This window comes from Sinocyclocheilus rhinocerous, unplaced genomic scaffold (genome assembly GCF_001515625.1).
Source record: "Sinocyclocheilus rhinocerous isolate Xijiao unplaced genomic scaffold, SAMN03320098_v1.1 scaffold1458, whole genome shotgun sequence".
Lineage (NCBI taxonomy): Eukaryota > Metazoa > Chordata > Actinopteri > Cypriniformes > Cyprinidae > Sinocyclocheilus > Sinocyclocheilus rhinocerous.
In genome coordinates this window covers 129,127-151,996 of record NW_015633180.1, presented here as the reverse complement: position 1 = coordinate 151,996, position 22,870 = coordinate 129,127, and the positions used below count along the sequence as shown (strand labels likewise).

At 37.6% G+C, this 22,870-nt stretch overlaps 1 protein-coding gene and 1 pseudogene across 3 annotated transcripts in view; both read right to left on the bottom strand.

Moving 5' to 3' along the window:
* Nucleotides 1–13,559, bottom strand: part of LOC107743366 (coiled-coil domain-containing protein 18-like) — a 40,085-nt pseudogene extending 26,526 nt beyond the window's left edge.
* Nucleotides 13,560–17,861: 4,302 nt separating this feature from the next.
* Nucleotides 17,862–22,870, bottom strand: part of LOC107743365 (metal-response element-binding transcription factor 2-like) — a 20,643-nt gene continuing 15,634 nt past the window's right edge. For 2 of the 3 annotated variants that reach the window (XM_016556545.1, XM_016556546.1), the window contains one exon: nucleotides 17,863–18,937. In XM_016556545.1, coding sequence (XP_016412031.1) covers nucleotides 18,553–18,937 — 385 coding nt within the window. In that variant the 3' untranslated portion in view covers nucleotides 17,863–18,552. Of the gene's footprint in view, nucleotides 18,938–22,870 lie in introns of all 3 variants that reach the window. The other variant, XM_016556544.1, reaches the window with a different exon arrangement.

Below are 22,870 nucleotides of genomic sequence, written 5' to 3'. Positions count from 1 at the left end.
TATTTGTTAATATATAATTTGTATTTGTGGTGCTCATAAATTTTTGGCGAGTGCTCCTAAATTTTTGCTGGTGCTCCTAACTTTTTGAAGTTGGGAGCACCAGTGCTACAAAGTAAAAAAGTTAATTTCGAGCCCTGTGAATTAAAACGTACTCTTCCCCAAACTTTTGAACTGTAGTACATGCCATTGCTTATGTTTTATTAGTTAATATTTAATGAGTATTTAACTGTTTAACAAGTTGTACATTAACATATCACTTTCTGGTACATAAATTTGACTTCTATAATACTATATACAGTCAAAATGTTATAAAAACAGATAACATTCTATAATTTTTTTATTATAAATTAATTACATGACTTAACTGGTTTACCAAGTAAGAATATGGAGATAGAATTGTTGCATAAATCCAAATAAATAGATGAAATAAAGAAATACATGTAAAGAAGTTAACAAAAAATTAAACATATTGGCAAATTAATAGAATGAGATTTGCAAATAAAAAACATATTCACAAATATCTTTTTATGTCACAAACATAACTTTGCCTGGCATTGATTTGTGAATTGCGCCCTTTGCATTTGTAGATCGCTGCATGAATTTGTGGATCGCTCCCCGTACATTTGTGAATGGCTTTCTGTGCATTTGTGGATTTGAAACATTTCTGGTGTCAAGACGCTGACAAATTCACAAATGCGTGGACTCCACCCACTGTCTACTCAAGCCAATCAGATAACAGCCACACTTCGCTGACCAATCGTAGCACGTTCTCGCTATGGGAACAACGCTATACTGTATACAAATGCGTTATGGAAGTCTCATGTTATTCAAGATGGAAAGAAAAGCGTCAATAAGTAGGCTAACTGACTAATAAATAACTGGATTCAACCTCATGATATATGTGAGTTTGTGTAATAAGTTAAAATGCCTAAAGTACTACAAAGTTATTGCCATTGATTGGGCAGGAAAAAATATACATGGGTTCTTTTTTAAATGTGGAGCATGTGTGTTGAATATAAATGCATATAAATGTAAGACAAGAGATATTTATTGGTTAAATCACTTGATCACGCAAACAATATTTCATATGAATCAGACTTACTAGTTTTGATTGTAAAAGTTACTTAACAGCATCTTAAGTAAATGCAGTTTTTATTTACATTGTCCACTCACAAATCCCCAGTGCACGCTGCAGTGATTCTTAGGCTGGTACCAAGATGGTCATTTTGGTATTATACCATATTTGATATTATATGTGTTATTATGCCCTATATTTGTCACCGCGATTGTGCTTTAAAAGGTCGTATAAGCCATTGTGCCATGTCTTAAGCCCTGTCTACCCCGTTCGCTGTCGCGCTACGATGCAACAGCAGTAACTGCAACTGTACGCATCAAAGCAAATGTCCGAATCATTTGTCTTTCATTGTCGCGCCTCGTCCAGTGTAGACAGTATTGCTGATTATAATGATTTCCGTTTGCTTTGGACGCGTCGCGAGGGTGTTACTGATCATGCTTGGGATCTGTGAATGATCATAAGTTGTGTATAATCCTGAGTTTGTCCTCATTAACTGATCCTGATGGAAATATAAAGAAGCCTTACACTCCAACAGTCTTTTGGAAACAGGTTGTTTATTTTAACCACACAAACAGCACTTCAGACCAATCTGAACATAGTGTCCACAGAAAGCAGTTCCACAGGGGTGCAAAATGAATCTGCTCCCACCCTAACTGTAAAGCAAAACGTGATTGGCTATAGCGAGAACGATTGGTTAGCGAAATATGGCTGTTATCTGATTGGCTTGAGTAGAATTGACGCTTGAAATGTTTCAAAATCCACAAATGCACAGAAAGCCATTCACAAATGTACGGGGACCGATCCACAAATGCATGAAGCGATTTACAAATGCACAGGACGCGATTCACAAATCAATGCCACGCAAAGTTGTGTTTGTGACATAAAAAGATATTTGTGAATATGTTTTCTTATTTACAAATCTAATTTTATTTATTTGTGAATTTAATTCATGTTAATTTATTTAAATTTGAATTAATTTGAATTTTTGTTAATCTCTTTATATTTATTTGTGGATCATAATCTATTTACTTGGAATTATGCGTATCTCCATACAAGACTCATGTCACATGTGAAATATGTTTCCAAAAGCAGTGCATATACATACAAACAAACTCATGAGTTTGTGATTCTATTTTCACTTATTCAAGTTTACATTTTTTACATGAAGCCAGCATAGACAATTCAATACAAATATTTCCATGGTACCCTACAAAACTACTGTGACACTGTTCTGGTACAGGAAACACTAATTTGATGGGTCACTGACCTCTTTCTCTAAGGAGGTGGCCTGCGTAGCCTTGTCCAGTAGCTGGTCGTGGAGCTGCTGGTAGTGAGAGGATCTCTCTGTGATGGAGGTCTGCAGGGAGGAGATCTCCTCCTGGGCTCTAGTCAGTCTCTCTTGTAGACCCTGAGCAGCACTGGCATGCCGGGTCTTCTCCCTCTCAACCATCTGAAGCACCGCCAACAGTTTCTGATAATGTTCACCTATATGAACAGGGGGGGAGATTAAAGTAACAGTTTGTCCAGTAAAATAATACAAAATAACAAAAAACTGCATGAATAAATGAAAGTGGACAGTCTCAGGATGGCAGCAGTATCCCGTGCTGAGAGTTATATGCTCACCAGGTTTGTGTTTGAGAGATTCAGTCGTGCTTGTGTAAGACAGTGCAGGCAGCAAACAAGGGTTCACACACAGTGCACCCTCCCGATTCTGAAACACAAGTCATTCCACAGTCATAAAGATATTTTAAATAATTTTTAAAGAACTGTTTTTGCCCATATAACTAAAATCAGTGAAGTGAAATCATGTTTTAGACCCTATAACTTTCAATGATTGAAAAAAAAAAAAAAAACTCCAATATCTTCTTTTGTGATTCACAGAAAAAGGCGGAGGTGAGTAAAGGCCTGTTCACACCGACAATGACAACTATAAAGATACAGTTTTGAAAATCATTCTGAAAGTTAAAGAATAGCAGAAATAAGTCCACACCACAACTACAACCATAGCGACACAGAGGACTGTTGCTAGAATCATTTTCAAAATGATTTTTTTTTTCAGCTGATGAACGATAAAAACATTGACAGCCAATAAGAATCCATTCTGCTTTAAAGTGCTCAAGCTAAGTGGCATAGAATGCTATCATCCGTTGGTGTGGACGCTAATATAGTTATTGTTATAGTTATCGTTCTTGGTGTGAATGGGCCTTAAAAGAGGACATGTTTATTTTTAGGTTAATTATTCCTTTAAATGTGCACAAAGCAATAAAAATGTGAACATTTAATTACTTTTATTTAGGATGTGTGTGTGTGTGTATTCCAGCACCTCTCTCAAATGTAGTAAGTCCAGTATGCTCTCTAGGCTGGTCAGCTCAGCTCTGTCCTGTTCTTTCTTTCATGAGCCACCCTCTGCTCCTGACATGCCGTGAGGAGCCGCAGGTCCTCATTCTCTTTCCTCAGCCCTGTCACCTCCTGCAGCTGAGCCTCCTTCTCAGCCAGCTCCCTCTGCAGCTGTTTCAGCTGATCTGAGAGCTGATAAACCTGAGACTGCAGCTGCACATGCTCAGTGGAGAGAGACTCAGAGCGGCTATGAATCTCCTTCAGCTCACTGATCAGAGATCAGAAACGGCAGTAACTAGCATGAGCAGTTTATCTTTTCCAAGAACAGTCTAGAACAGGGGTGTCAAACTCAATTCCTGGAGGGCCGGAGCCCTGCAGAGTTCAACCCTACAACCCTTCAACACATCTGATCCAACTAATCAAGTCCTTCAGGCTTATCTGAAAACTACATGGTATGTGTGTTGGAGCAGGGTTGGAAAAAAACTAGAAGCTAATAATCTGGTCAAATGATCGGCTTAAACATAAATGCATTAAAACTGTGAGGAAAAATTGCCAATACAGTACAAAACAATTAAAAAAATTCAAAATATATTTTCAGAAATCAAATCTTAATATTTTATGCAATTTTGTTTATTTCTCAAATTATATATGTGTATCAGCTTTAATTTTTGGAATCAGCACCCCAAAGTTAGTACAAAACAAATATTGGATTTCATTCAGCAAATATAAAGCAGAGAGGTATTATGATTATGATGTTTGCAGGGTATTCACTTTCCCTTATAAATCTACTGTATAAATTGTGACTTTAAATACTCATTTAATTATATATAATGTAATTTCCGGTAAGGGAGCAAAGTGAGCACCGATGCTCCCTGGTTTTTGCGGTTAATTGTGGGATTTTTCAGGCAGCGAACTCTCCAGTACACTGGAAGGATTTCACAATTGAGATGAAAATGGCCGACTCCCTGATCAGTGCCCTGATTACTGAACTAGGGAGCTGATTGAGACGCACCCATATAATATGCATTACCGTTCAAAAATTTAGGGTCAGTAAGATTTTTAAGAAATTAATAAAATGTTCAGCAAGGAGACATTAAATTGTTAAAAGAAGTCTGTGAAGTTTAGCGGAGAATTGAATGCAAAAGGCTCCTGACAGCAAAATCGAAATATTTCCATGACTTTCTAACATTTACAGATGGAGAATATACCTGTGAAATGCAAGTTATGCACTGAGGAAAATCTCAAACACATTAAACAGAGCATGTAGCCTCTCTGTCGCAGCACATGTGTCGGTCAGAACATCTGACAGGGCGAGCCGCTTTAAACTATACATCTTAACTATATCTTACCAGTTATTTTAAAGCCCTTAATATAAAGCATGTCTCATGTTTAGGACAAATTGGACTATGCATTATTCAGATGTGCTCGTATCAAACTACTGTATATCGATATAGGCGGTATTGCCTCATACCATATCGCCTATTAAAAATATATCGATATATCGTACAAACTCGATATACCGCCCAGCCCTAATTTCAGAAACATCTTGTTCCTTTGAACTTTCTATTCATCATATAATTAAAAAAAATTCAGTTTTGTAGTCAAAGGAATAAGTTACAATAAAATATTCAAATAGAAAACTATTCAAAAATATTTTACAATTTACTGTATTTTTGTTCATATAAATGTATCTTTGATGAGCATAAGAGACCTTTCAAAAGCATTTTTTTTAAACATTTTTTTTTTTTAATCTTTAAAAATCTTTTTTTTTTAAATAATATATTGACAATATATTAACCATCATTGATGGATGTTCTTCATATCTCCACAACCCAAATCAGTATATAGTTTATATCAGTATATCACATGGTCTTACCAGATGTTGTGAAGTAGACCATCCTTCTCTCTCTCCACCTCAGCACACTTCCTCTCCAGCTCCTCTCTCTCCCTGTCACACTCCATCAGGCTGACTTTCAGCTGGCCCTCACTCTCCAACACCTCCAACAAATGCAGGACATGCATGATACATACAGCATGAAAATAAGTAATTACAGAATGATTCTGATTATGTCAGTTTAAGATTCCTATGCTAAATTACCTTCCTGAGTTTTTCATAAACATCCTCTTTGTATTCTTTAAAGGTGACCGTGAGCTTCTCTGCATTTCGAAGTGCTTGGTTTCTCTGCTGCTCAGCACTTAGAAAGAAACATGTTCTCAGAATTTAAGCTGTGGGCTTTCAGGAATTACAAAAAGACTTGTAAATTTGAGAAAATTCCAGCTTTAAGGGATTATTGCTCCCAGGATGAATTAGTCTAAAGTTTTCCATAGCATAACTAATCTCGTACCGTTTTCCCAGACGTGTTCTTTCAGCTAACTCGGCTTTAACAACTCTCAGCTCATCTCTGAGCTTCTCCACCAGCCTGTTACTCTGCATCACTGTCTGTTCACTTTCTTCCAACTTCTGCTCTGCAGTCCTGAAGAAACAAGAACATGCTGCTCCAGATATCTGTGAGAAAAGAATCTGATTTTTTGATGAGGATGAAATGGTAGAAACGATGTACCTACTCTAAAGCTTTGGTTTGGGTTTCCAGTTCTGCCTCAAGACCCAGAATCTGCTCCTTCATGTGAGACACACTGGAAGTCCTGGCTCCCAAAGTGGATCCCAACAGACGGATCTATACAAACAAACATCAGTTAACAACATAACCAGAGAGGAGTTTGTTGTGTCACCAGTGGCTTGAGTTATGACATCAATAATAATAATAATAATAATAATAACAATATAACAATAACAGTTTATAGTGCCTTTTTTCAACACCCAAGGTCGCTTTACAGAGACAAATAAGGAACAGAGCCAAATAAACACAATACACATAGCAAGGGCTGAAAGTAATACACAGAGGTCGCTTACAAAGTTATGTTAGAGATACAAAGAGGGATTCAAATAAATAACATATTCATAACAAGTTACAATTTACAGACAGAGAACTGAAGAGTAATATTCAGAGAAAAAAGCATGTTTTTAAGAGGTTTTTGAAGGATAGAAGGGAGGATGCTTGACAGACGTCTTGAGGAAGAGCATTCCACAACCTGGGAGCCACAACACTAATAGACCTGGCTCCCATAGTCACCAGACTAAACTTAGGGGTGACTAACAATCCTGCACTAGAAGATCGTAAGGAGCGAACAGGAGCATAAGGCTGAAGTCAGTGAGATAAATATGTAGGACCAAGGTTATGGAGAGCTTTGTAAGTGAGAATTAGTACCTTGAAGTTCATGTGCAAGGAAACCGGAAGCCAATGAAGGTGATAGAGAATTGGAGTAATGTGCTCGTTCTTTCTTGTGTGAGTGATCAAGCGGGCTGCAGAGTTTCGAACATATTGTAATCATTTGATATTTTTAGCTGAAAGGCCATAAAGAAGTGAGTTACAGTAATCTAGCTGAGATGAGACGAAGGCATGTATAACAGTTTCAGCATCCTGCTGTCTGAGAGAGGATTGAATATTAGAGATATTATGTAGGTGGAATAAACCTGTCTTTACCACTTTACCAATAAGACTATTAGATTAAAGTGAAATCAATGTGAACAAGATTTGGAGGGCATTATCAGCTCACCATTCAAATCTATCATTTGACCGGATAGTTTAGATACAACAGCTTTAGAGCCAATCAGTATTACCTTAGTTTTACCTGAGTTAAATTTAATGTAATTTGCCTCCAGTCAAAGCTTGAGTTCCCTGATGCAAGTCTGATGCAAGTTGCTAATGTAGGAAGAGGAAACACTGAGGTGGAAGGTGTGCTAAAATAAATCTGAATGTCATCAGCATAACAGTGGAAGTTAACCCCATACCATTTGATTATTTGTCCAATTGGTAACATAAATAGTGAAAAGAAGAGGGCCCAAGACAGGACCTTGAAGTACACCAGAACTGATGGATTTGGTGGATGATTTGTGCTTCTAGTATTATAACAAATTGTTCCCTCCCTGTCAGATAGGAGGAAAACTAGTCAAAGGCTGTGCCAGAAATTCCAATTGCTGAAAGCCGTGACAGGAGTATCTCAAGACAAACAGTGTCAAAAGCTGAGCTGAGGTCTAGCAGAAGGAGAGTGCTAAGAGCACCAGAATCTAGAAGAGCTCCACAAGCTAGAAGGAGATCATTAAGAACCTTAACCAGGGCTGTTTCAGTACTGTGTAATGGACAAAAGCCAGAGTGAAAGGGCCCATAAAGGTTGTGTTCTGTTAAATAGGCCTGTAACTGGGAGGCAACAACTTTTTCTACTATCTTAGAGAGAAAAGAGAGGTTTGAAATAGGTCTGTAGCTACTTGGGGATGAAGGATGAAGACCATTGTAGGATCTCTGTCTTTGAACGGACCCACTTACACTATTGACTAAGAATCACCGGCTCGCTGGACGACCCTTGATTTAAAGTGTAAACTATCAGATTTGAATTCAGCTTTAATCAGGTTGACTCAGAATTTTCAGATTCGAGTCCTTTTAAAACCTGAATGAATTAATAATAATTAATTCCCTTACAAATGAGTTAATTTCATTACACCATGCTTTTTAAGAACCGGGGTAACAACAGCAATCTTAAGCTTAGATGGTACAGTTCCAGATTACATTGACGTATTAATGAAATGAGTGATGGGTAGTGACAAAGCAGTCAAGCAATTCTTCAGTAAAGAGGTAGGTGCAGGGTCAAGAAGACTAGTAGAGGAATTATACAGCCTGATTATCTCATCAAGCACTGTGGGGACAAGAGAGTCAAAACTAGAGAGGCTGTGAGTAAGGCATAAAGAGAGAGGTTCAGTAGTGGAAACAGAGGTATGGTGTTGATAGGTATGAGGTGTTTTACTCAGAAAAAAGTTCAGGAAAGCATCACACATTTGATCGAGACTGTACAGGTGTCACGTTCGCTACTGTGAGGGAGCGCAGAGCGAGGAACGAGGAGACCAGGAGTACATCAACAAGGAGACTTTAATTACATTCAGGGAACCAGGAAAACACACGTAGCAGAGGAGGTAGACATATACAATACCAGACAGTGAACTCAAAACAGGAAACACTAAAAATACACATGACTAGATGATGGGATGACGAGAAACACCTGGAACTAATGAAACTTAATAGGAAACAGTCTGACATTACTCCCCGCGCCGTAACACTTCCACCGGGGGTGGGCTCTGGAGGCCTCTCAGGACAGGCTTACAGGGACGGACGGCCTCCAGGGCGGTACCCGTTCCGGATCAGGCAACTCGGGGACCCACGGCAGATCAGGCAGACTAGGAAGCCATGGTGGTTCAAGCAGCTTGGGGAGCCATGGCGGAGCAGGCAGACTAGGAAGCCAAGGCGGATCAGGCAGCTCGGGGAGCCATGGCGGAACAGGCAGCTTGCGGACGGACCCCTACTACACCCCCCCAAAAAAAAATCCTTGGGGAGAATGTCGGTTTCAGAGGCCCTCCATAGGCCTAACTCGGGAACTGTGGCCCTCCCTGGGTTTGACGTGAGGACTGGAGCCCTCCTTGGGCTGGACATGGGGACTGGAGCCCTTTCGGTGCTAGACTCGGGGACTGGAATCCTCTGTGGGCTAAAATCGGGGACTGGAGCCCTCTCTGGGCTAAACTCGGGGACTGGAACCCTCTCTGGGCTAAACTCGGGGACTGGAGCCCTCTCTGGGCTAAACTCGGGGACAGGAACCCTCTCTGGGCTAAACTCGGGGGCAGGAACTCTCTCTGGGCTAAACTCGGGAACAAGAACTCTCTCTGGGCTAAACTCGAGGACAGGAGCCCTCCGTGGGCTAAACTCAGGAACGGGAGCCCTCCGTGGACTAAACGTGGGTACTGTAGCCCTATCTTGACGCTGGTCTGGGGCTAGAGCCATCGCTCGACTCTGGTCAGGGGATAGAGCTGATGGCGGGAGGACAATCTAACCCTCTCCATTGACTTTATATTGCGGGAAACTGCCTCCTTGTCATTTCTGACTTATAACAAAAAACAGAACAATGTCTAAAAGCTGCTTTGTGACAAGGTGTACAGTAAACAAGCTAAAAAAAAACAGAACTATGTTTTTATAAGCTGTCGACCCCAAAAATTGAGCATTTAAGGACACAAAAGTAGAGCGCAACATGTCATATTACTATGAGAACTACGCCCACTTTTTTTAAGGAATAAATTACTATTAATTTAAAATATATCAAAATAGTTATTTTAAATTGCAATAATATTTCACAATATTACTGCTTTTACTCTATTTTTGAAGTAAATGCAGCCTTGATGAGCATAAAAGACTTCTTTCAAAAACATAAAAAAGCAATTACACTTTATTTTAAAGGTCCCATGACATGCTGCTTTTTGGATGCTTTTATATAGGCCTAAGTGGTCCCTAGTACTGTATCTGAAGTCTCTTTCCCGAAATTCAGCCTTGGTGCAGAATTTCAGCCACTACGAGCCAGTCCCACAATGAGCTTTCCTTAGGACGTGCCATTTCTGTGTCTGTAGCTTTAAATGCTAATGAGGAGGAGAGAGGCGGGGCAACTGCCCTGCTTCGCTCGTTTGCAAGCCATGATGTCTCTCGAGGAAAAAAAAATATTGCACTCGCCTCGCACTGTAGTAGCTCATTTTCTCATGGGCGGGCCAAATTCTCTGGGCGGGCAAAGCAGAGAAAGGGGAGGTAACCTTTCCCCGTATGACGACATAAAGGGAAGATTCCAGATTGGGCCATCTGAGCTTTCATTTTCTCAAAGGCAACGCAGGATACCCAGGGCTCGGTTTACACCTATCGCCATTTCTAGCCACTGGGGGACCATAGGCAGGCTAGGGGAACTCATATTAATGTTAAAAAACCTCATAAAGTGAAATTTTCATGCCATGGGACCTTTAAGGTGTCATTGTTACAGTGTAATTGTACATTTAAGTACTGAGTAATATTAAACGGGTGCTATTATGCTTTTTTCACTTTTTCAACTTTATTTAGTCTGTAATGTTGCTGTTTGACCATGAAAAAGATCTGCAAAGTTACAAAGCTCAAAGTCCACTTCAAAAGGAGATATTTTATTTAACTGAAATCACTTTTCAAAAACTACAACAAACGACTCGTTTCTCTCTCTCTCTCTCTCTCTCTCACGCGCGCGCATGCACGCACGTACGCACGCACGATGCGCAAAACTCCGCATTTGAACAGTCAATAGCAAATACTTAAACTAATAACAAAACAGTAGTTGATTCAGAAGCGCCAGATTGTCATAGCAAAGTCAGAATTACCTCCTCTCCTAGGTTCACGAAACGGTCGTCCATAAAATGCATTGCTGTTCTGTTGTAAGTAATCTTAATGCATCTACTTTCGGAAGGCCAAATATAGTGCTTTTGCTTTCGCCTAGAAACACACAGCGTCTCCCTGACATGGCTGCTTCAACACTAACTGCGGTTACTGAAGCCACGCCTTCTTTCTTTGCGTGAACATTTGGGCGGCATTATGCAAATGTTTCCACATAGTGAGGTAGATATGTGGGGCGTGTTAGAACGAGCCGTTTTAGGGGGGCGTGGCAGAGTCCTAACTTTGATAAAGAATATCTCTTTGGTTTTGAGACTTTAGTCTTTGCAACTTCAGGGATCTTATCTATGCACAATCAGCTTGTAACACTCCAAAGAGAAAGGAAAACTTGAAATCGCATCATATGACCCCTTTAAAATAAAACTCCAGAAAGTTGTAAAATATGTGACCTTTAATTAACTACATGTACTTACTATATGGTTAAGGTTAGGATTAGGGTTTGGCTTAGGGGTACTTGCATGTAATTATGCATAATTGTTATTATAATAGTAAGTACATGTAACATGTGCAACAAGCACACCTTAAAATAAAGTGTTACCAAAAAACTAACCTACCCCAAATTTTAGTGTACCTCTTCTATAACTCCACTACCATAACCAATCGCTATGTGAGGAGCATTACCTTGGACCTTGAACTGACTAACTCAAGCTGAGCAGTTTCTATGTCACTGATGAGCTGCCTGTTCTCCATGGCCAGAGATGTGTTCTCCTGTCTGATGGTGTTGAGCTTCCTCCTCTGAGTACAGACGTCTCTGTCTCCATGTCTCTGTCTGACTACAGATGAACACACACAAAAAAAACTACTTTAAAATCAGTGGGTTTGGGTGTCTATTTTACTGATAACTTAGCTAATAATTTAAAAGGTAACAACACTTTAGTCCATTTATCTGCTATATCTTCCCAGCATCCTACCCTGCAGTCAAAGATGGATATATGTGCACACACCCTCTGCTCAGGGTGTGAATATGCTCCTCTTGGTTGTCCAGGAACAGGATTCTGAAGGTCCTCTAAAGAAAGACGACCTGGGAGTCCGTCCACGGCACTTCTGTTATTATCCTCACCACTGATGTCATCTCCTGATTGACTGAATTGAGTGCCAGTACAACCTTTCTTTTAATTATGAAATGCTAACAATACGAGAAATTCAATAATACTTACCAGTAGTGTTGTATCACAAAACGTGAATAATAATACCACAGTAAATATTTACAAAAAATATAAAAACAAACAACATTTAAAATTTTGTGGACCAAAGTGACATTTCTATAACTTAAACAACAGACACATAACTGCATCTTGAATCATATCTGAAATAGGGATGGGCGATACCCCTTATTTTGTTTTCTATACGATACCGATATTTTTCAAGGCAGTATCGTCGATATCGATACCGATTCGATACTTCTGCACTAAACTTTTAAATTATGAAATTTATTAAATTATTAAATTACTAAGAGTAAAATGGGTAATGAAAACCACTTAACTTTATGTTGAAAACGCATTTTAGCCCGTTTAATCCCAAATTTTTCCCAGACATGAAAATATCCAAATGATGTGTCATTAGTAACCCTTTGAAATAATCAATAATTATTTTTTTTTTTGGAAAAGTGTGTGAAAAATTTTTTTTTATGGTCAGTCACAATTGTAACCGGTGGGATAATGTGTATACTGAATTAACATATTTCTGCAGTCTTAAAAATTGTTATATATCTTAGCCCAGCTATTTTAAACTGTTTGATCACATTCTAGGGTTACTATTATGCATAAAAAATCCTTATACAACATTGATAGGAATACTGAGATCAAATACAAAAAAATACAACCATCAACGTATTTCAAAATTGTTACTTTTTTGTAACATATATCATCACATTTTTATATTAGTGCTACCAGTATTACAACATTAATATTCTAACTTATTTGTAACATTTGAACTTTTGATTTAGTGCAATATTTTGTACTGCCATTAGGGACTGCCATTGAATGGCTGTTGCATGCATAAAATGCAACTTTTACATGATCAATATTATCTTTCAACGTTCAATTTAAATAATTGTAATTGCACAAACTATGTAGGCTACAATTGCAATTTGTTTACTGTGAAATAACTCAAACATTTATGTTTTTTTTTCTGTCCTCTGATAAGCATTGTTCAGGGCTGCCATTCCCAAAAGCTTTAATGCTTTTTTATGATACTTTTGGGAAACGCAGCCCTGTTTGAATGCACTGTCAGCAGTGAGTGAATGCTCTCTGTGATTGATTGGTTCTGTCTTGCAACATTTGCGTGTGTTCAGATGAGCAGGAAAATAGTTCTATCCTACACAATTACTCGCTAACAAAGGTTATTCGTCCAATTCAATGCATATTGTACGCATTATTATTATTATTATTTTTGTTAAATAAACAAAACCACTGGTAAATAAAATGCACCTTAGTATCGATATTTTTTGTTTGATGTTTGAGTATCGATACTTTCGATACTCGCGTCAGTATCGATATATCGATACTTTGTATCGATACGCCCATCCCTAATCTGAAAGAGCTATCATCAAGCAAAACCCACAATACATTTCAGCAATCCTCAACAGACTAAATGCCTCACCTCGACTGTAGGTTTTTCTCGGTTAATCTCAGCTGATTTCTCAAGGAAACAACATCCTCTACCAGCCCCCTGTTGTCTTTGAACATTTGTGATTGTCATGAAGAGCGCTGTAAATAAATGTTATCTTTGTTTAAATGGACTTGGCTAAAAACCAACACTGAACTCGCACCATAGTTCTTGCTTTAAACACTTTCGAGTTATCATACCTAATGTTACTGTATACTCAAATGATTTGGCTTCATTTCATATATTCAACAGGTTGTCAAGGAGCCGACTGACCCTCAATCATAATTTTTCAGCTCTCCGCTGCTTTTCGGTGGATTAATTAACAAGATATTTCTATACTATTGAATACCTGCTCATCAGCATGTTCAAAAACAGCAGTTATGCAGAAGACCTTATTTCCAGAAGATTTAGCCTAGCATTCACTGCATTATTTGAGATCTAAACAAAACGCGCTGCCGTCGTCGCTTCAGTTGATTGGCTGAGACGAAAAACCGTCCTCAACAGTCGTGACGTAACACTGAAGTGCTAGGGCCGCGAATGTCAGCGGCGAATATTACAGCGGTAAAGTTTCACTGTTGCGGTTTCCTTTATATTTTTATTGACATTGTACTGTATGATGGTTAACAACAGCCGTTATTGCTTTGTTTATTTGTTAGGTTAAAGTTTGCCAATAGATTTGAAGGGAAAAATGTTTGGTTGTTATAAACAATCTCTGTTCGCTTGATACATTCACCGTCAATTATTTATTGCAGCAAATAAATTAGCAGGGCCATAAAATGTTAATTGCGTGTTATGAATGCATTTTTCTATTTTTCTCCAATGTGTTAATATGCATACAGTAAATAAATATGCAAATACATTAGATTAGATTATTATTTATTGTCATTGTACTTACATCCAACGAATTTGCCAACGTATCCAGCTAAAGAATTTAAACAATTAATAAGGAATAATTAAATAAATACCATATTACACATAAGGGAAAAAAATAAAGAATAATAATAATAATTTTACACCGTGCTGAGTAAAATAAAGTGCTCAATGCTCAATATAATTACACATGACTGGTTATTCTTACATGTCAAGAATGTATTTTCAGTTCAGTGTTCAGTATGGTTATAGCTTTAGGATAAAAATTGTTCATGAATCTTGTGGTACGTGTTTTGATAGACCTGTAACGTTTCCCAGATGGCAACAGTTCAAATAAGTTATGTGCAGGGTGATATGAGTCCTGCGTTCAGCTGCAGAGCTACTTCCATACCACACCAGCATACCATATGTGAGGATACTCTGGATGGAGCAGCGGTAGAATGACAACAAGAGCCGTTGTGACAGGTTAACCTTCCTGAGCATTCTTAAAAAGTATAGCCGCTTCTGAGCCTTCTTAACTAAAGCCGTGATGTTTATCGTCCATGTGAGTTCCTCTGAGATATGTGTGCCCAGAAATTTAAAACTGAACACTCTCTCCACCATCTCCTCGTTGATATACAATGGTGTATGTACATCCTGTTTCCTCCTGAAATCAATAATAAGTTATTTTGTTTTCTTGGTGTTCAGGGCCAGATTGCTCTCCGTGCACCACACCATCAGCCTCTTTATCTCCTCTCTGTAGGCAGACTCATCGCCTCTGGTGATCAACCCCACCACAGTCGTATTGTCCGTGAATTTGATAATAGTGTTGGTATTATACGATGGTATACAGTCATGTGTATACAGAGAATAGAGAAACAGGCTTAGCACACATCCCTGTGGGACTCCTGTGCTGATTGTCAAAATTGAGGAATTGAGGAATTATGTGAGCCCATTCTCACTGACTGTGAGAATGTTAAAAAAAAAGTTTAACTCTGTTAAAAAGTCCTTGATCCACAGGCAGATGTTATGCTGAATGCCTAGATCAGACATCTTGGAGAACAATCTGCTAGGTAAAATAGTATTAAAAGCAGAATTGAAGTCCAAGAACAACAGCCGTGCATATGTTCCTTTGTGTTCTAGATGGCACAGTACAGTGTGGAGGGCAATGGTTATAGATTTGCCAACGTATCCAGCTACAGATTATTTAAACAATTGATAAGGAATAATTAAATAAAATAATTAGTTAAGGTTTCTGTGCCTTAACTAATGCCATGATGTTTATCGTCCATGTGAGTTCCTCTGAGATATGTGTGCCCAGAAATTTAAAACTGAACACTCTTCTCCACCATCTCTTCGTTGATATACAATGGTGTATGTACATCCTGTTTCCTCCTGAAATCAATGTTATTTTGTTTTCTTGATGTTCAGGGCCAGATTGTTCTCCGTGCACCACACCATCAGCCTCTTTATCTCCTCTCTGTAGGCAGACTCATCGCCTCTGGTGATCAACCCCACCACAGTCGTATCGTCCTCGAATTTGATAATAGTGTTGGTATTATACAATGGTATACAGTCATGTGTATACAGAGAATAGAGAAACAGGCTTAGCACACATCCCTGTGGGACTCCTGTGCTGATTGTCAAAATTGAGGAATTATGTGAGCCCATTCTCACTGACTGTGGCCGCTCTGTTAAAAAGTCCTTGATCCACAGGCAGATGTTATGCTGAATGCCTAGATCAGACATCTTGGAGAACAATCTGCTAGGTAAAAAAGTATTAAAAACAGAACTGAATTCCAAGAACAACAGCCGTGCATACGTTCCTTGGTGTTCTAGATGGCACAGTACAGTCTGGAGGGCAATGAAGATAGCATCATCTGTTGACCTATTGGCCCTGTATGCATACTGGTGAGGGTCCAAGGTGAGTGGCAGAGCAGCCTTGATGTGATGCAGAACCAGTCTCTCCAGACATTTCATGATTACAGATGTCAATGCAATAGGTCTGTAATCATTGAAAGATTGCAGCCTGTTTTGGCACTGGCACTATTGTGGACGTCTTCAGGCAAGTTGGAACAGTGCACTTCTACAGAGAAAGGTTGAATATATTTGTAAATACCTCACCCAGCTCTGCAGCAGTCTCTGAGGACGCGCCCAGGGATGCCATCCGGACCAGCTGCTTTCCATGTGTTGATTTTACGTAGAGTCCTTATCACCTCAGCAGGCTGAATGACAAATGTCTGGTTGTTTGCAGCAGAAGCTTGACTGATAGTCCCAGTTCTTTTCACTTCAAAGCGGCTGAAGAACTGGTTAAGCTGCTCTGCCTCTGAAGCACTGCTGTTGGTCAGGCTACTACTGTTATTCTGTCCAGTGATGTAGCGAATCCCCTGCCATGCCCGGCGGGGGTCCAAGTTGGTGAAATGATTCTCGATTTTCTGCCTGTAGGTAATTTTTGCATCCCTGGTGCCCTTCTTTAGGTTCATCCTGGCTGTGTTGTACTGCTGCATGTCACCAGGTCGGAGAGCTGAATTACGGGCCTTCAGCAAAAGTACATTCTTGGTCATCCACGGCTTGCTGTTAGGAAAGATGTGAATCGGTTTCATAATGGTCACATTATCTATACAGCATTTTATATAAAATAGCACAGAAGATGTGTAGATGTCAATGTTATCATCCACAAATACAGCAGGGCCATTGACATTTCTTAAATTATTTCTTTAATTTTTGACCAAATAGTATGGGTCCAAAACATCTCAAAGCATTCAAAAACACCAGTTACACCGATACATTTTTAGATCTTTATTCTTTGGCTAAAGGAGTCTGCTCAAAGCCAGGAAAATCCAAAGCAAGCTTTACTAACACTGGTACACCAACTGAATTATGCTTCATACAAATAACATAAGAGCTTAATATTTATAAGAATTTGTTGTATCAAAATCAGGAGGTATCCTGAGTAGTCCAAAACTTGCCTGATTCCAATACTACTTCCACCCTCTTCAAGTGGTTAGGTAATATTATTGAGAACAGGGCATTCTCAGGTCCCAAAAAAAAAAAAAAAAAAAGGTTTTCCACCAAAAATTTCATACAACTTAAGAATTTTAGAAATGTATGAAAATACACAGCCAAGAACTGAAAATCTCATTTGGAAGTCCTATCAAATCTTAGATTGAAGTTGTAAATTATCCTGAGTGCTCATGTGAATTGACAATTTGTTAGTGTACACTGTTTGAATGCAATAAATAGCACTACAAAAAGCCTGAGTCAATTGTAACAAAAATATTGCTGCCATTTTCTGATTGTAACATGAAGCTGAAGCTGCAAAACAAAACAAAACAAAAATACACAGGTCTGTTGAATTAGTTGCATAGTATAACAGAAAGTATTAAAAAAATAAGACTAACCCTCCATTATAAAAATGAAAATTAGACATCTGATTTAAAATTGTATAAATGAGGAAAATAAACTAAAACAGCACTTAGCCTAGAAAAAAAAAAAAAAACTTTAAAATTCCCATGGCTGATATTAACAGATTTTTTTTTTTAAGGGAAGGATATACGAAGACCTCCTAACGCTACAGCGCTCTGTCATATGCTTTTAACAGATATATATAAAAAAATAAAAAAAAACCTTGAGACAAAATTATATATATATATATATATATTAAAAAAACTTTGATTAGCCTTCTGGAAATGTGGAATGTCTCCAAAAATACCAAGATCTTATGTAAATATTAATGCTACTCATTTATTTAATTTTATGTTTTGTGGCAGGAGAATAATTAACCATTTTCCATTGTTTTTTAACATCATAATCTCATTTTATAATCAAATTCACAAGCTAGGCTGTTTAAACTGAGATGACACAATACTGGATGTACATGAGCTTCTGTGCAATCAGTTGAAATGTAAATAAAAGTGCCCTATTGACAATAGCGCTCTTTCCTCTTGGCAATTCGAGCTATGAGAAAATATTTAACTGAATAAGGAGAAAAAATCTTGTCTCCAGCAGCATATAGGATCTGTTTTGCAATCCCTTAAGGCACCTACACATCAGAGACAAAAAGCAAGGACTTGGGTTATTTTCACATAGTAGTGAATTGATCATGTCTTCAACCTGAAACTACAGCCACCTTCAATGTGTAAATCCAGTCCACTTGAAGGCAGTCTGTTTCAATTTCCACAGAGACAGGTCACATACACAAAACTCTACAAAGTCCCATTTCTTCATTATAGTCCTGAGGACCTTCAACTATATCAGTCAACCATATACATTTGGGCACGATCACTGCTCTTCTCTCATTACAGGTTATGTATTTATTGTCAAGAAATTAAGTACATTAGACCCATGTGAAACTCAGGAGGCAGTGACGCCCTCCCATTCCACCAAGTACTGTACTTTGCCGTCATTAGTGACACGGCGAGCGAGCACACGGTACTTCTCCCCACAGGCCAGGCGCCCTGCAGCTCCGAAGTAAGTGCTGATGGAACTCTTGAGGTTGTTGAGCTGGGTGTTGGGGTCCAGGCCCTGCATGATGTCCATGCCACTGTAGAGGCAAGAGGGGAGGGGGCTGGGCTCAGGGACATTGTTGCTGGGTTGCAGCTCTGGGTTGCAGGGTGGAGGAATCTCTGGATTTGGGGGCTGCAGTGCTCGTCGTGGACGTCCCCGGCGTCTCTTAATTGGCGGTTGCGTGATGGTGGACCATAAGCATCCAGTGCGTGGTCCACTCGGACTGCCCAAACTGGAGATGAACAGGGTACACATATCAGGCAAAACAAGTTATAATCTGCTTTTGAAAAATGAAGCATGAAGTTCTTTATCTATCATAGAGGTCAGCAAGAGCATTAAGTTTGACGTCTGAACCTCACACATAAAAGAGACTAGAGTTTTGTGCACAAAAAAAAAAAAAAAAAAAAAGTTTAAATTAAACCTTAAAACAAAAAAAAATACATTTCTTAAAATAATTTTTATACATTTCATGAATTTCAAACTCACAAATGTACTGTAATAAAGTCCAGACGTGATCAGCTAGAAAAAAAAAACGAAACAAAAAAAAACTTGAAAATCTGACCACGTCCCCGGCACCTATTATTTAAAAAAACATTTTTATCACATTAAAAGATATATCTTACATCTTAATATTAATAAATACTATTGCCCTGTAAAAATAAAACACAGCATTTAATAAACATGATAATAATTAACATAATATAACATGTATTAATAGAATTGTTAATATTAAAGTACCTGCCAAAAGTTTAGAAACAGTTAATGATTTTGAAATAAAAAAAATTCTGCTCAACAAAGCCGCATTTAATTGATCAAAAATAAAGTAAAAACCGCAATATTGTGAAATATTATTACATTAAAAAAAGTTTTCTATTTTAATATATTATAAATTGTAATTTATTCCTGTGATGCAAAGTAGAATTTTCTGCATCATTACTCCAGTTTTTAGTGTCATACTATCTTACAGAAATCATTACAATTTGATTTGATGCTCAAGAAACATTTCTGATTATTATCTGTTGAAAACAGTTGTGCTGCTTCATGTTTTGTGTGGAAATGGTGATACATTTTATTTTTCAGGATTCTTTGATAAATAGTAAGTTCAATGAAAAGCATTTATTTGCATTTATCAAATATATTTCTTAAATTTATTAAAGCATTTATTAAATAAACTAAAAAGTAGAGCCCGACCGATATATCGTTTTGCCGATTTTATCGGCCGATATGAGCCTGTCGCAGATATATCGGTATCGGCGAATATGCCGCCGATATGAAAACTTTTTTCAGAACATAAAATGCTTGTAAATGGTGTAATTACGTAGTTTGTCCATTGTTTGCTGGATGCTCCATTGTTTGAGACCTGGATGAAACGCTTTAAAGCTTAAGTGTATGGAATACCATTGAAATTTTGAACGGCCCAATTCCCAATTATTTATATTCATGATTACTAGTATTTGTACAGGCTTTACATTTTTAGTTCAATGTTGTAATTAGCAATTCATGTAATTTTATCTTTGAAGCAGATTTGTTATGTGACAGCATTATTAAAGTTTCTTAAGGGTCAAGATCATGTTATCTGCATCTCCTGTGCTCCATGAAGCCAACGATCAGCAATGCAGCGATTGGCTGGCGGCAAGACAGCAACGTAATGACATCATATAATTAAAAAAGACACCTGACGAAAAACTTGACAAATTTCTGGACCTTTATAAGGAAACAGTCAAGTGAACAAAACTACATAAATGTAATAATAGATACATTAAATGTGCACTGTTTTTATTTTATTTTATATTTTTTACACGATTCCCAATTATTTATATTCACGATTTCTAATATTTGTACAGGCTTTACATTTTTATTTCAATGTAGTAATTAGCAATTCATTTAATTTTATATTTGAACAGATTTGTTACGTGACAGCAATTATTAAAGTTTCTTAAGGGTCAAGATCAAGTTATCTGCATCTCCTGCGCTCCATCAAGCCACTCCCATAATAGCTGTCAGCACTCAAATTAATGCACGACTCAGATTAACTGTATGTGTGTAAGACTCTAATACAATTATAGAGTTATTATTTTATCACGAATAAATCTTTCAATGAGTAAAACTGGCTGTCTATAGTATTATAGATTACACAACATAATAATAATATTTTCAAATTAATTTTTAAATTATTATTATTTTAATTTATTGTCCCCGGATTAGTAGGGTACTCTTGTAATAGTGTAGCAGTGGCTGGGATAGATTTTAAATATCAGTTCCACTTAAAAAGATGCAATCTAATCCTGTTTACATGAAATAAGCCTGCTCCCGAGCAGGTTTAAGCTTACGGACCTGTTGCTATGACAGCAAGTCCAGGATGAGCTTCGAAGAACCAAATAATCCAAGATCATGTCAAATCGTCGACAATCAAATCCAGCTAACTGAGTTAGCGATGTACGAAGAACGGGTCCCAGTTCACATTTACAACTCTGCGTGTTTGCAGCGTAAAAACCTCTGCCAGCAGGAGGCGCTTTTGAAGCGGCAGAAATACAGCGGTTTCCCCGGTAACGGCAGAACACAAAGCAGCGCAGCAGCTAACTTTAAAAGGTGCAGCGCTCCTCTTTATTTAATAAATTCATAGCCTTTTGAAATGTAATCGTTCCATTCATCCATATCGCAATTTTTGTCTTTTCCTCCCCAAATTTAAGACCTCTTGAAATCATAATTAAGACATTCTTGCTCCATTTAAGACTTTTTATGGCCTTAAATTTATTACAACTAAATGTAAGACTTTTGAAGGACCCGCGGAAACCCTTGGATTAATCTGGAAGAATCACATCCCTGAGAGCCTTTTTAAAAGTGAAAATAAGATTATATTTATCAATTATATAAAGTCTGTATAAAATTCTAATTTATGAATAAAAAAAAACAAAAATTGTTTATAAATTAATATAAACCATCATTCAAAACTTTGAGAACAATTTCTTCTTAATATCAATGTTGAAAACAGTTTTTTTCTTTCGTTGATGAATAAAAATTTCACAAGAACAGCATTTATTTATAAAGGAAATATTTTGTAACATTATAAATGTCTTTACTCTAACTTTTGATCAATTTAATGTGTCCTTGATGAATAAAAGCATTAATATTTTTCTGGCCCTAAACTTCTAAATAGACCAATTTCATATTTCCGGGTTTTTGGCTTCCAGACTGACCCACGCTGGGTAAACTTATTTCCGGTAGGTTAAAAGCGATGACTGTGCCTAACAAGAACTATTTATTAAATATCATGAGTGTTTGAATTGTCTTGATTTATGGGTGAGACTGCAAAGCTCTTATTAAGAGACAAATTTAAGAACTTATTCTAAATGTTGGCACTTAAATTGATTTATAGGCTATCATTCTCCGTGTCAGTGCGGATATGCATTATAACACTCCATGTGAAAACTTCAGCTCTTTTCGCGATGTGCTGGGGAAATCATCGGCTAGCAGCTCCCTTCACACACACACATGATCCGCTGATACTGTACATATTGAGAAGCCAGACTAGATCGCACCCTGGATGCGTGCATGTTTCTGGACATATCATAAACGGTAACACTTCTGTCAACTCTCAATTACTTTCATCTTATTCACTCACATATGCTCCTGTCGCCATCATCTAAAATCTGTGAGTATGCACAGTTTTATAAAAAACAACAACAGTAGTAGTAGTAGTATATATTGTTGCTGTTGCACATTTCATAGTTGCTCCGCTTACTGTAGATTAATGCAAAGACTGCAATTAATGTTGTATGTGGTCTTGGAAATAAACGATGTGTTAGTTTAATTTTAATCTGTCAATATTCATTATAATATTGAATGCGGGATATAATGTTGTGAGATTAATGCTATAGGACTATATTTAAAGCATACCAAATTCGCGACAATATTTTAATCCTGACAGAATATAACGGTGAAAACAAGACATCATATATTGATTTAAATAAGCAATTAGATCATTATTGCAGTGATTAATATGTTTCTGGTATATGTTTGGCAACATTATTTTAACTCTAATGCAGTGAGTAGCTTTTCATCTAACCTACATATTCCAGGATGACAACACCATGATTTTGAAAGAGTTATTCAGTGTATGAATACACATACACCCTTTGTGTGTACGCACACAAAAAAAAAACAG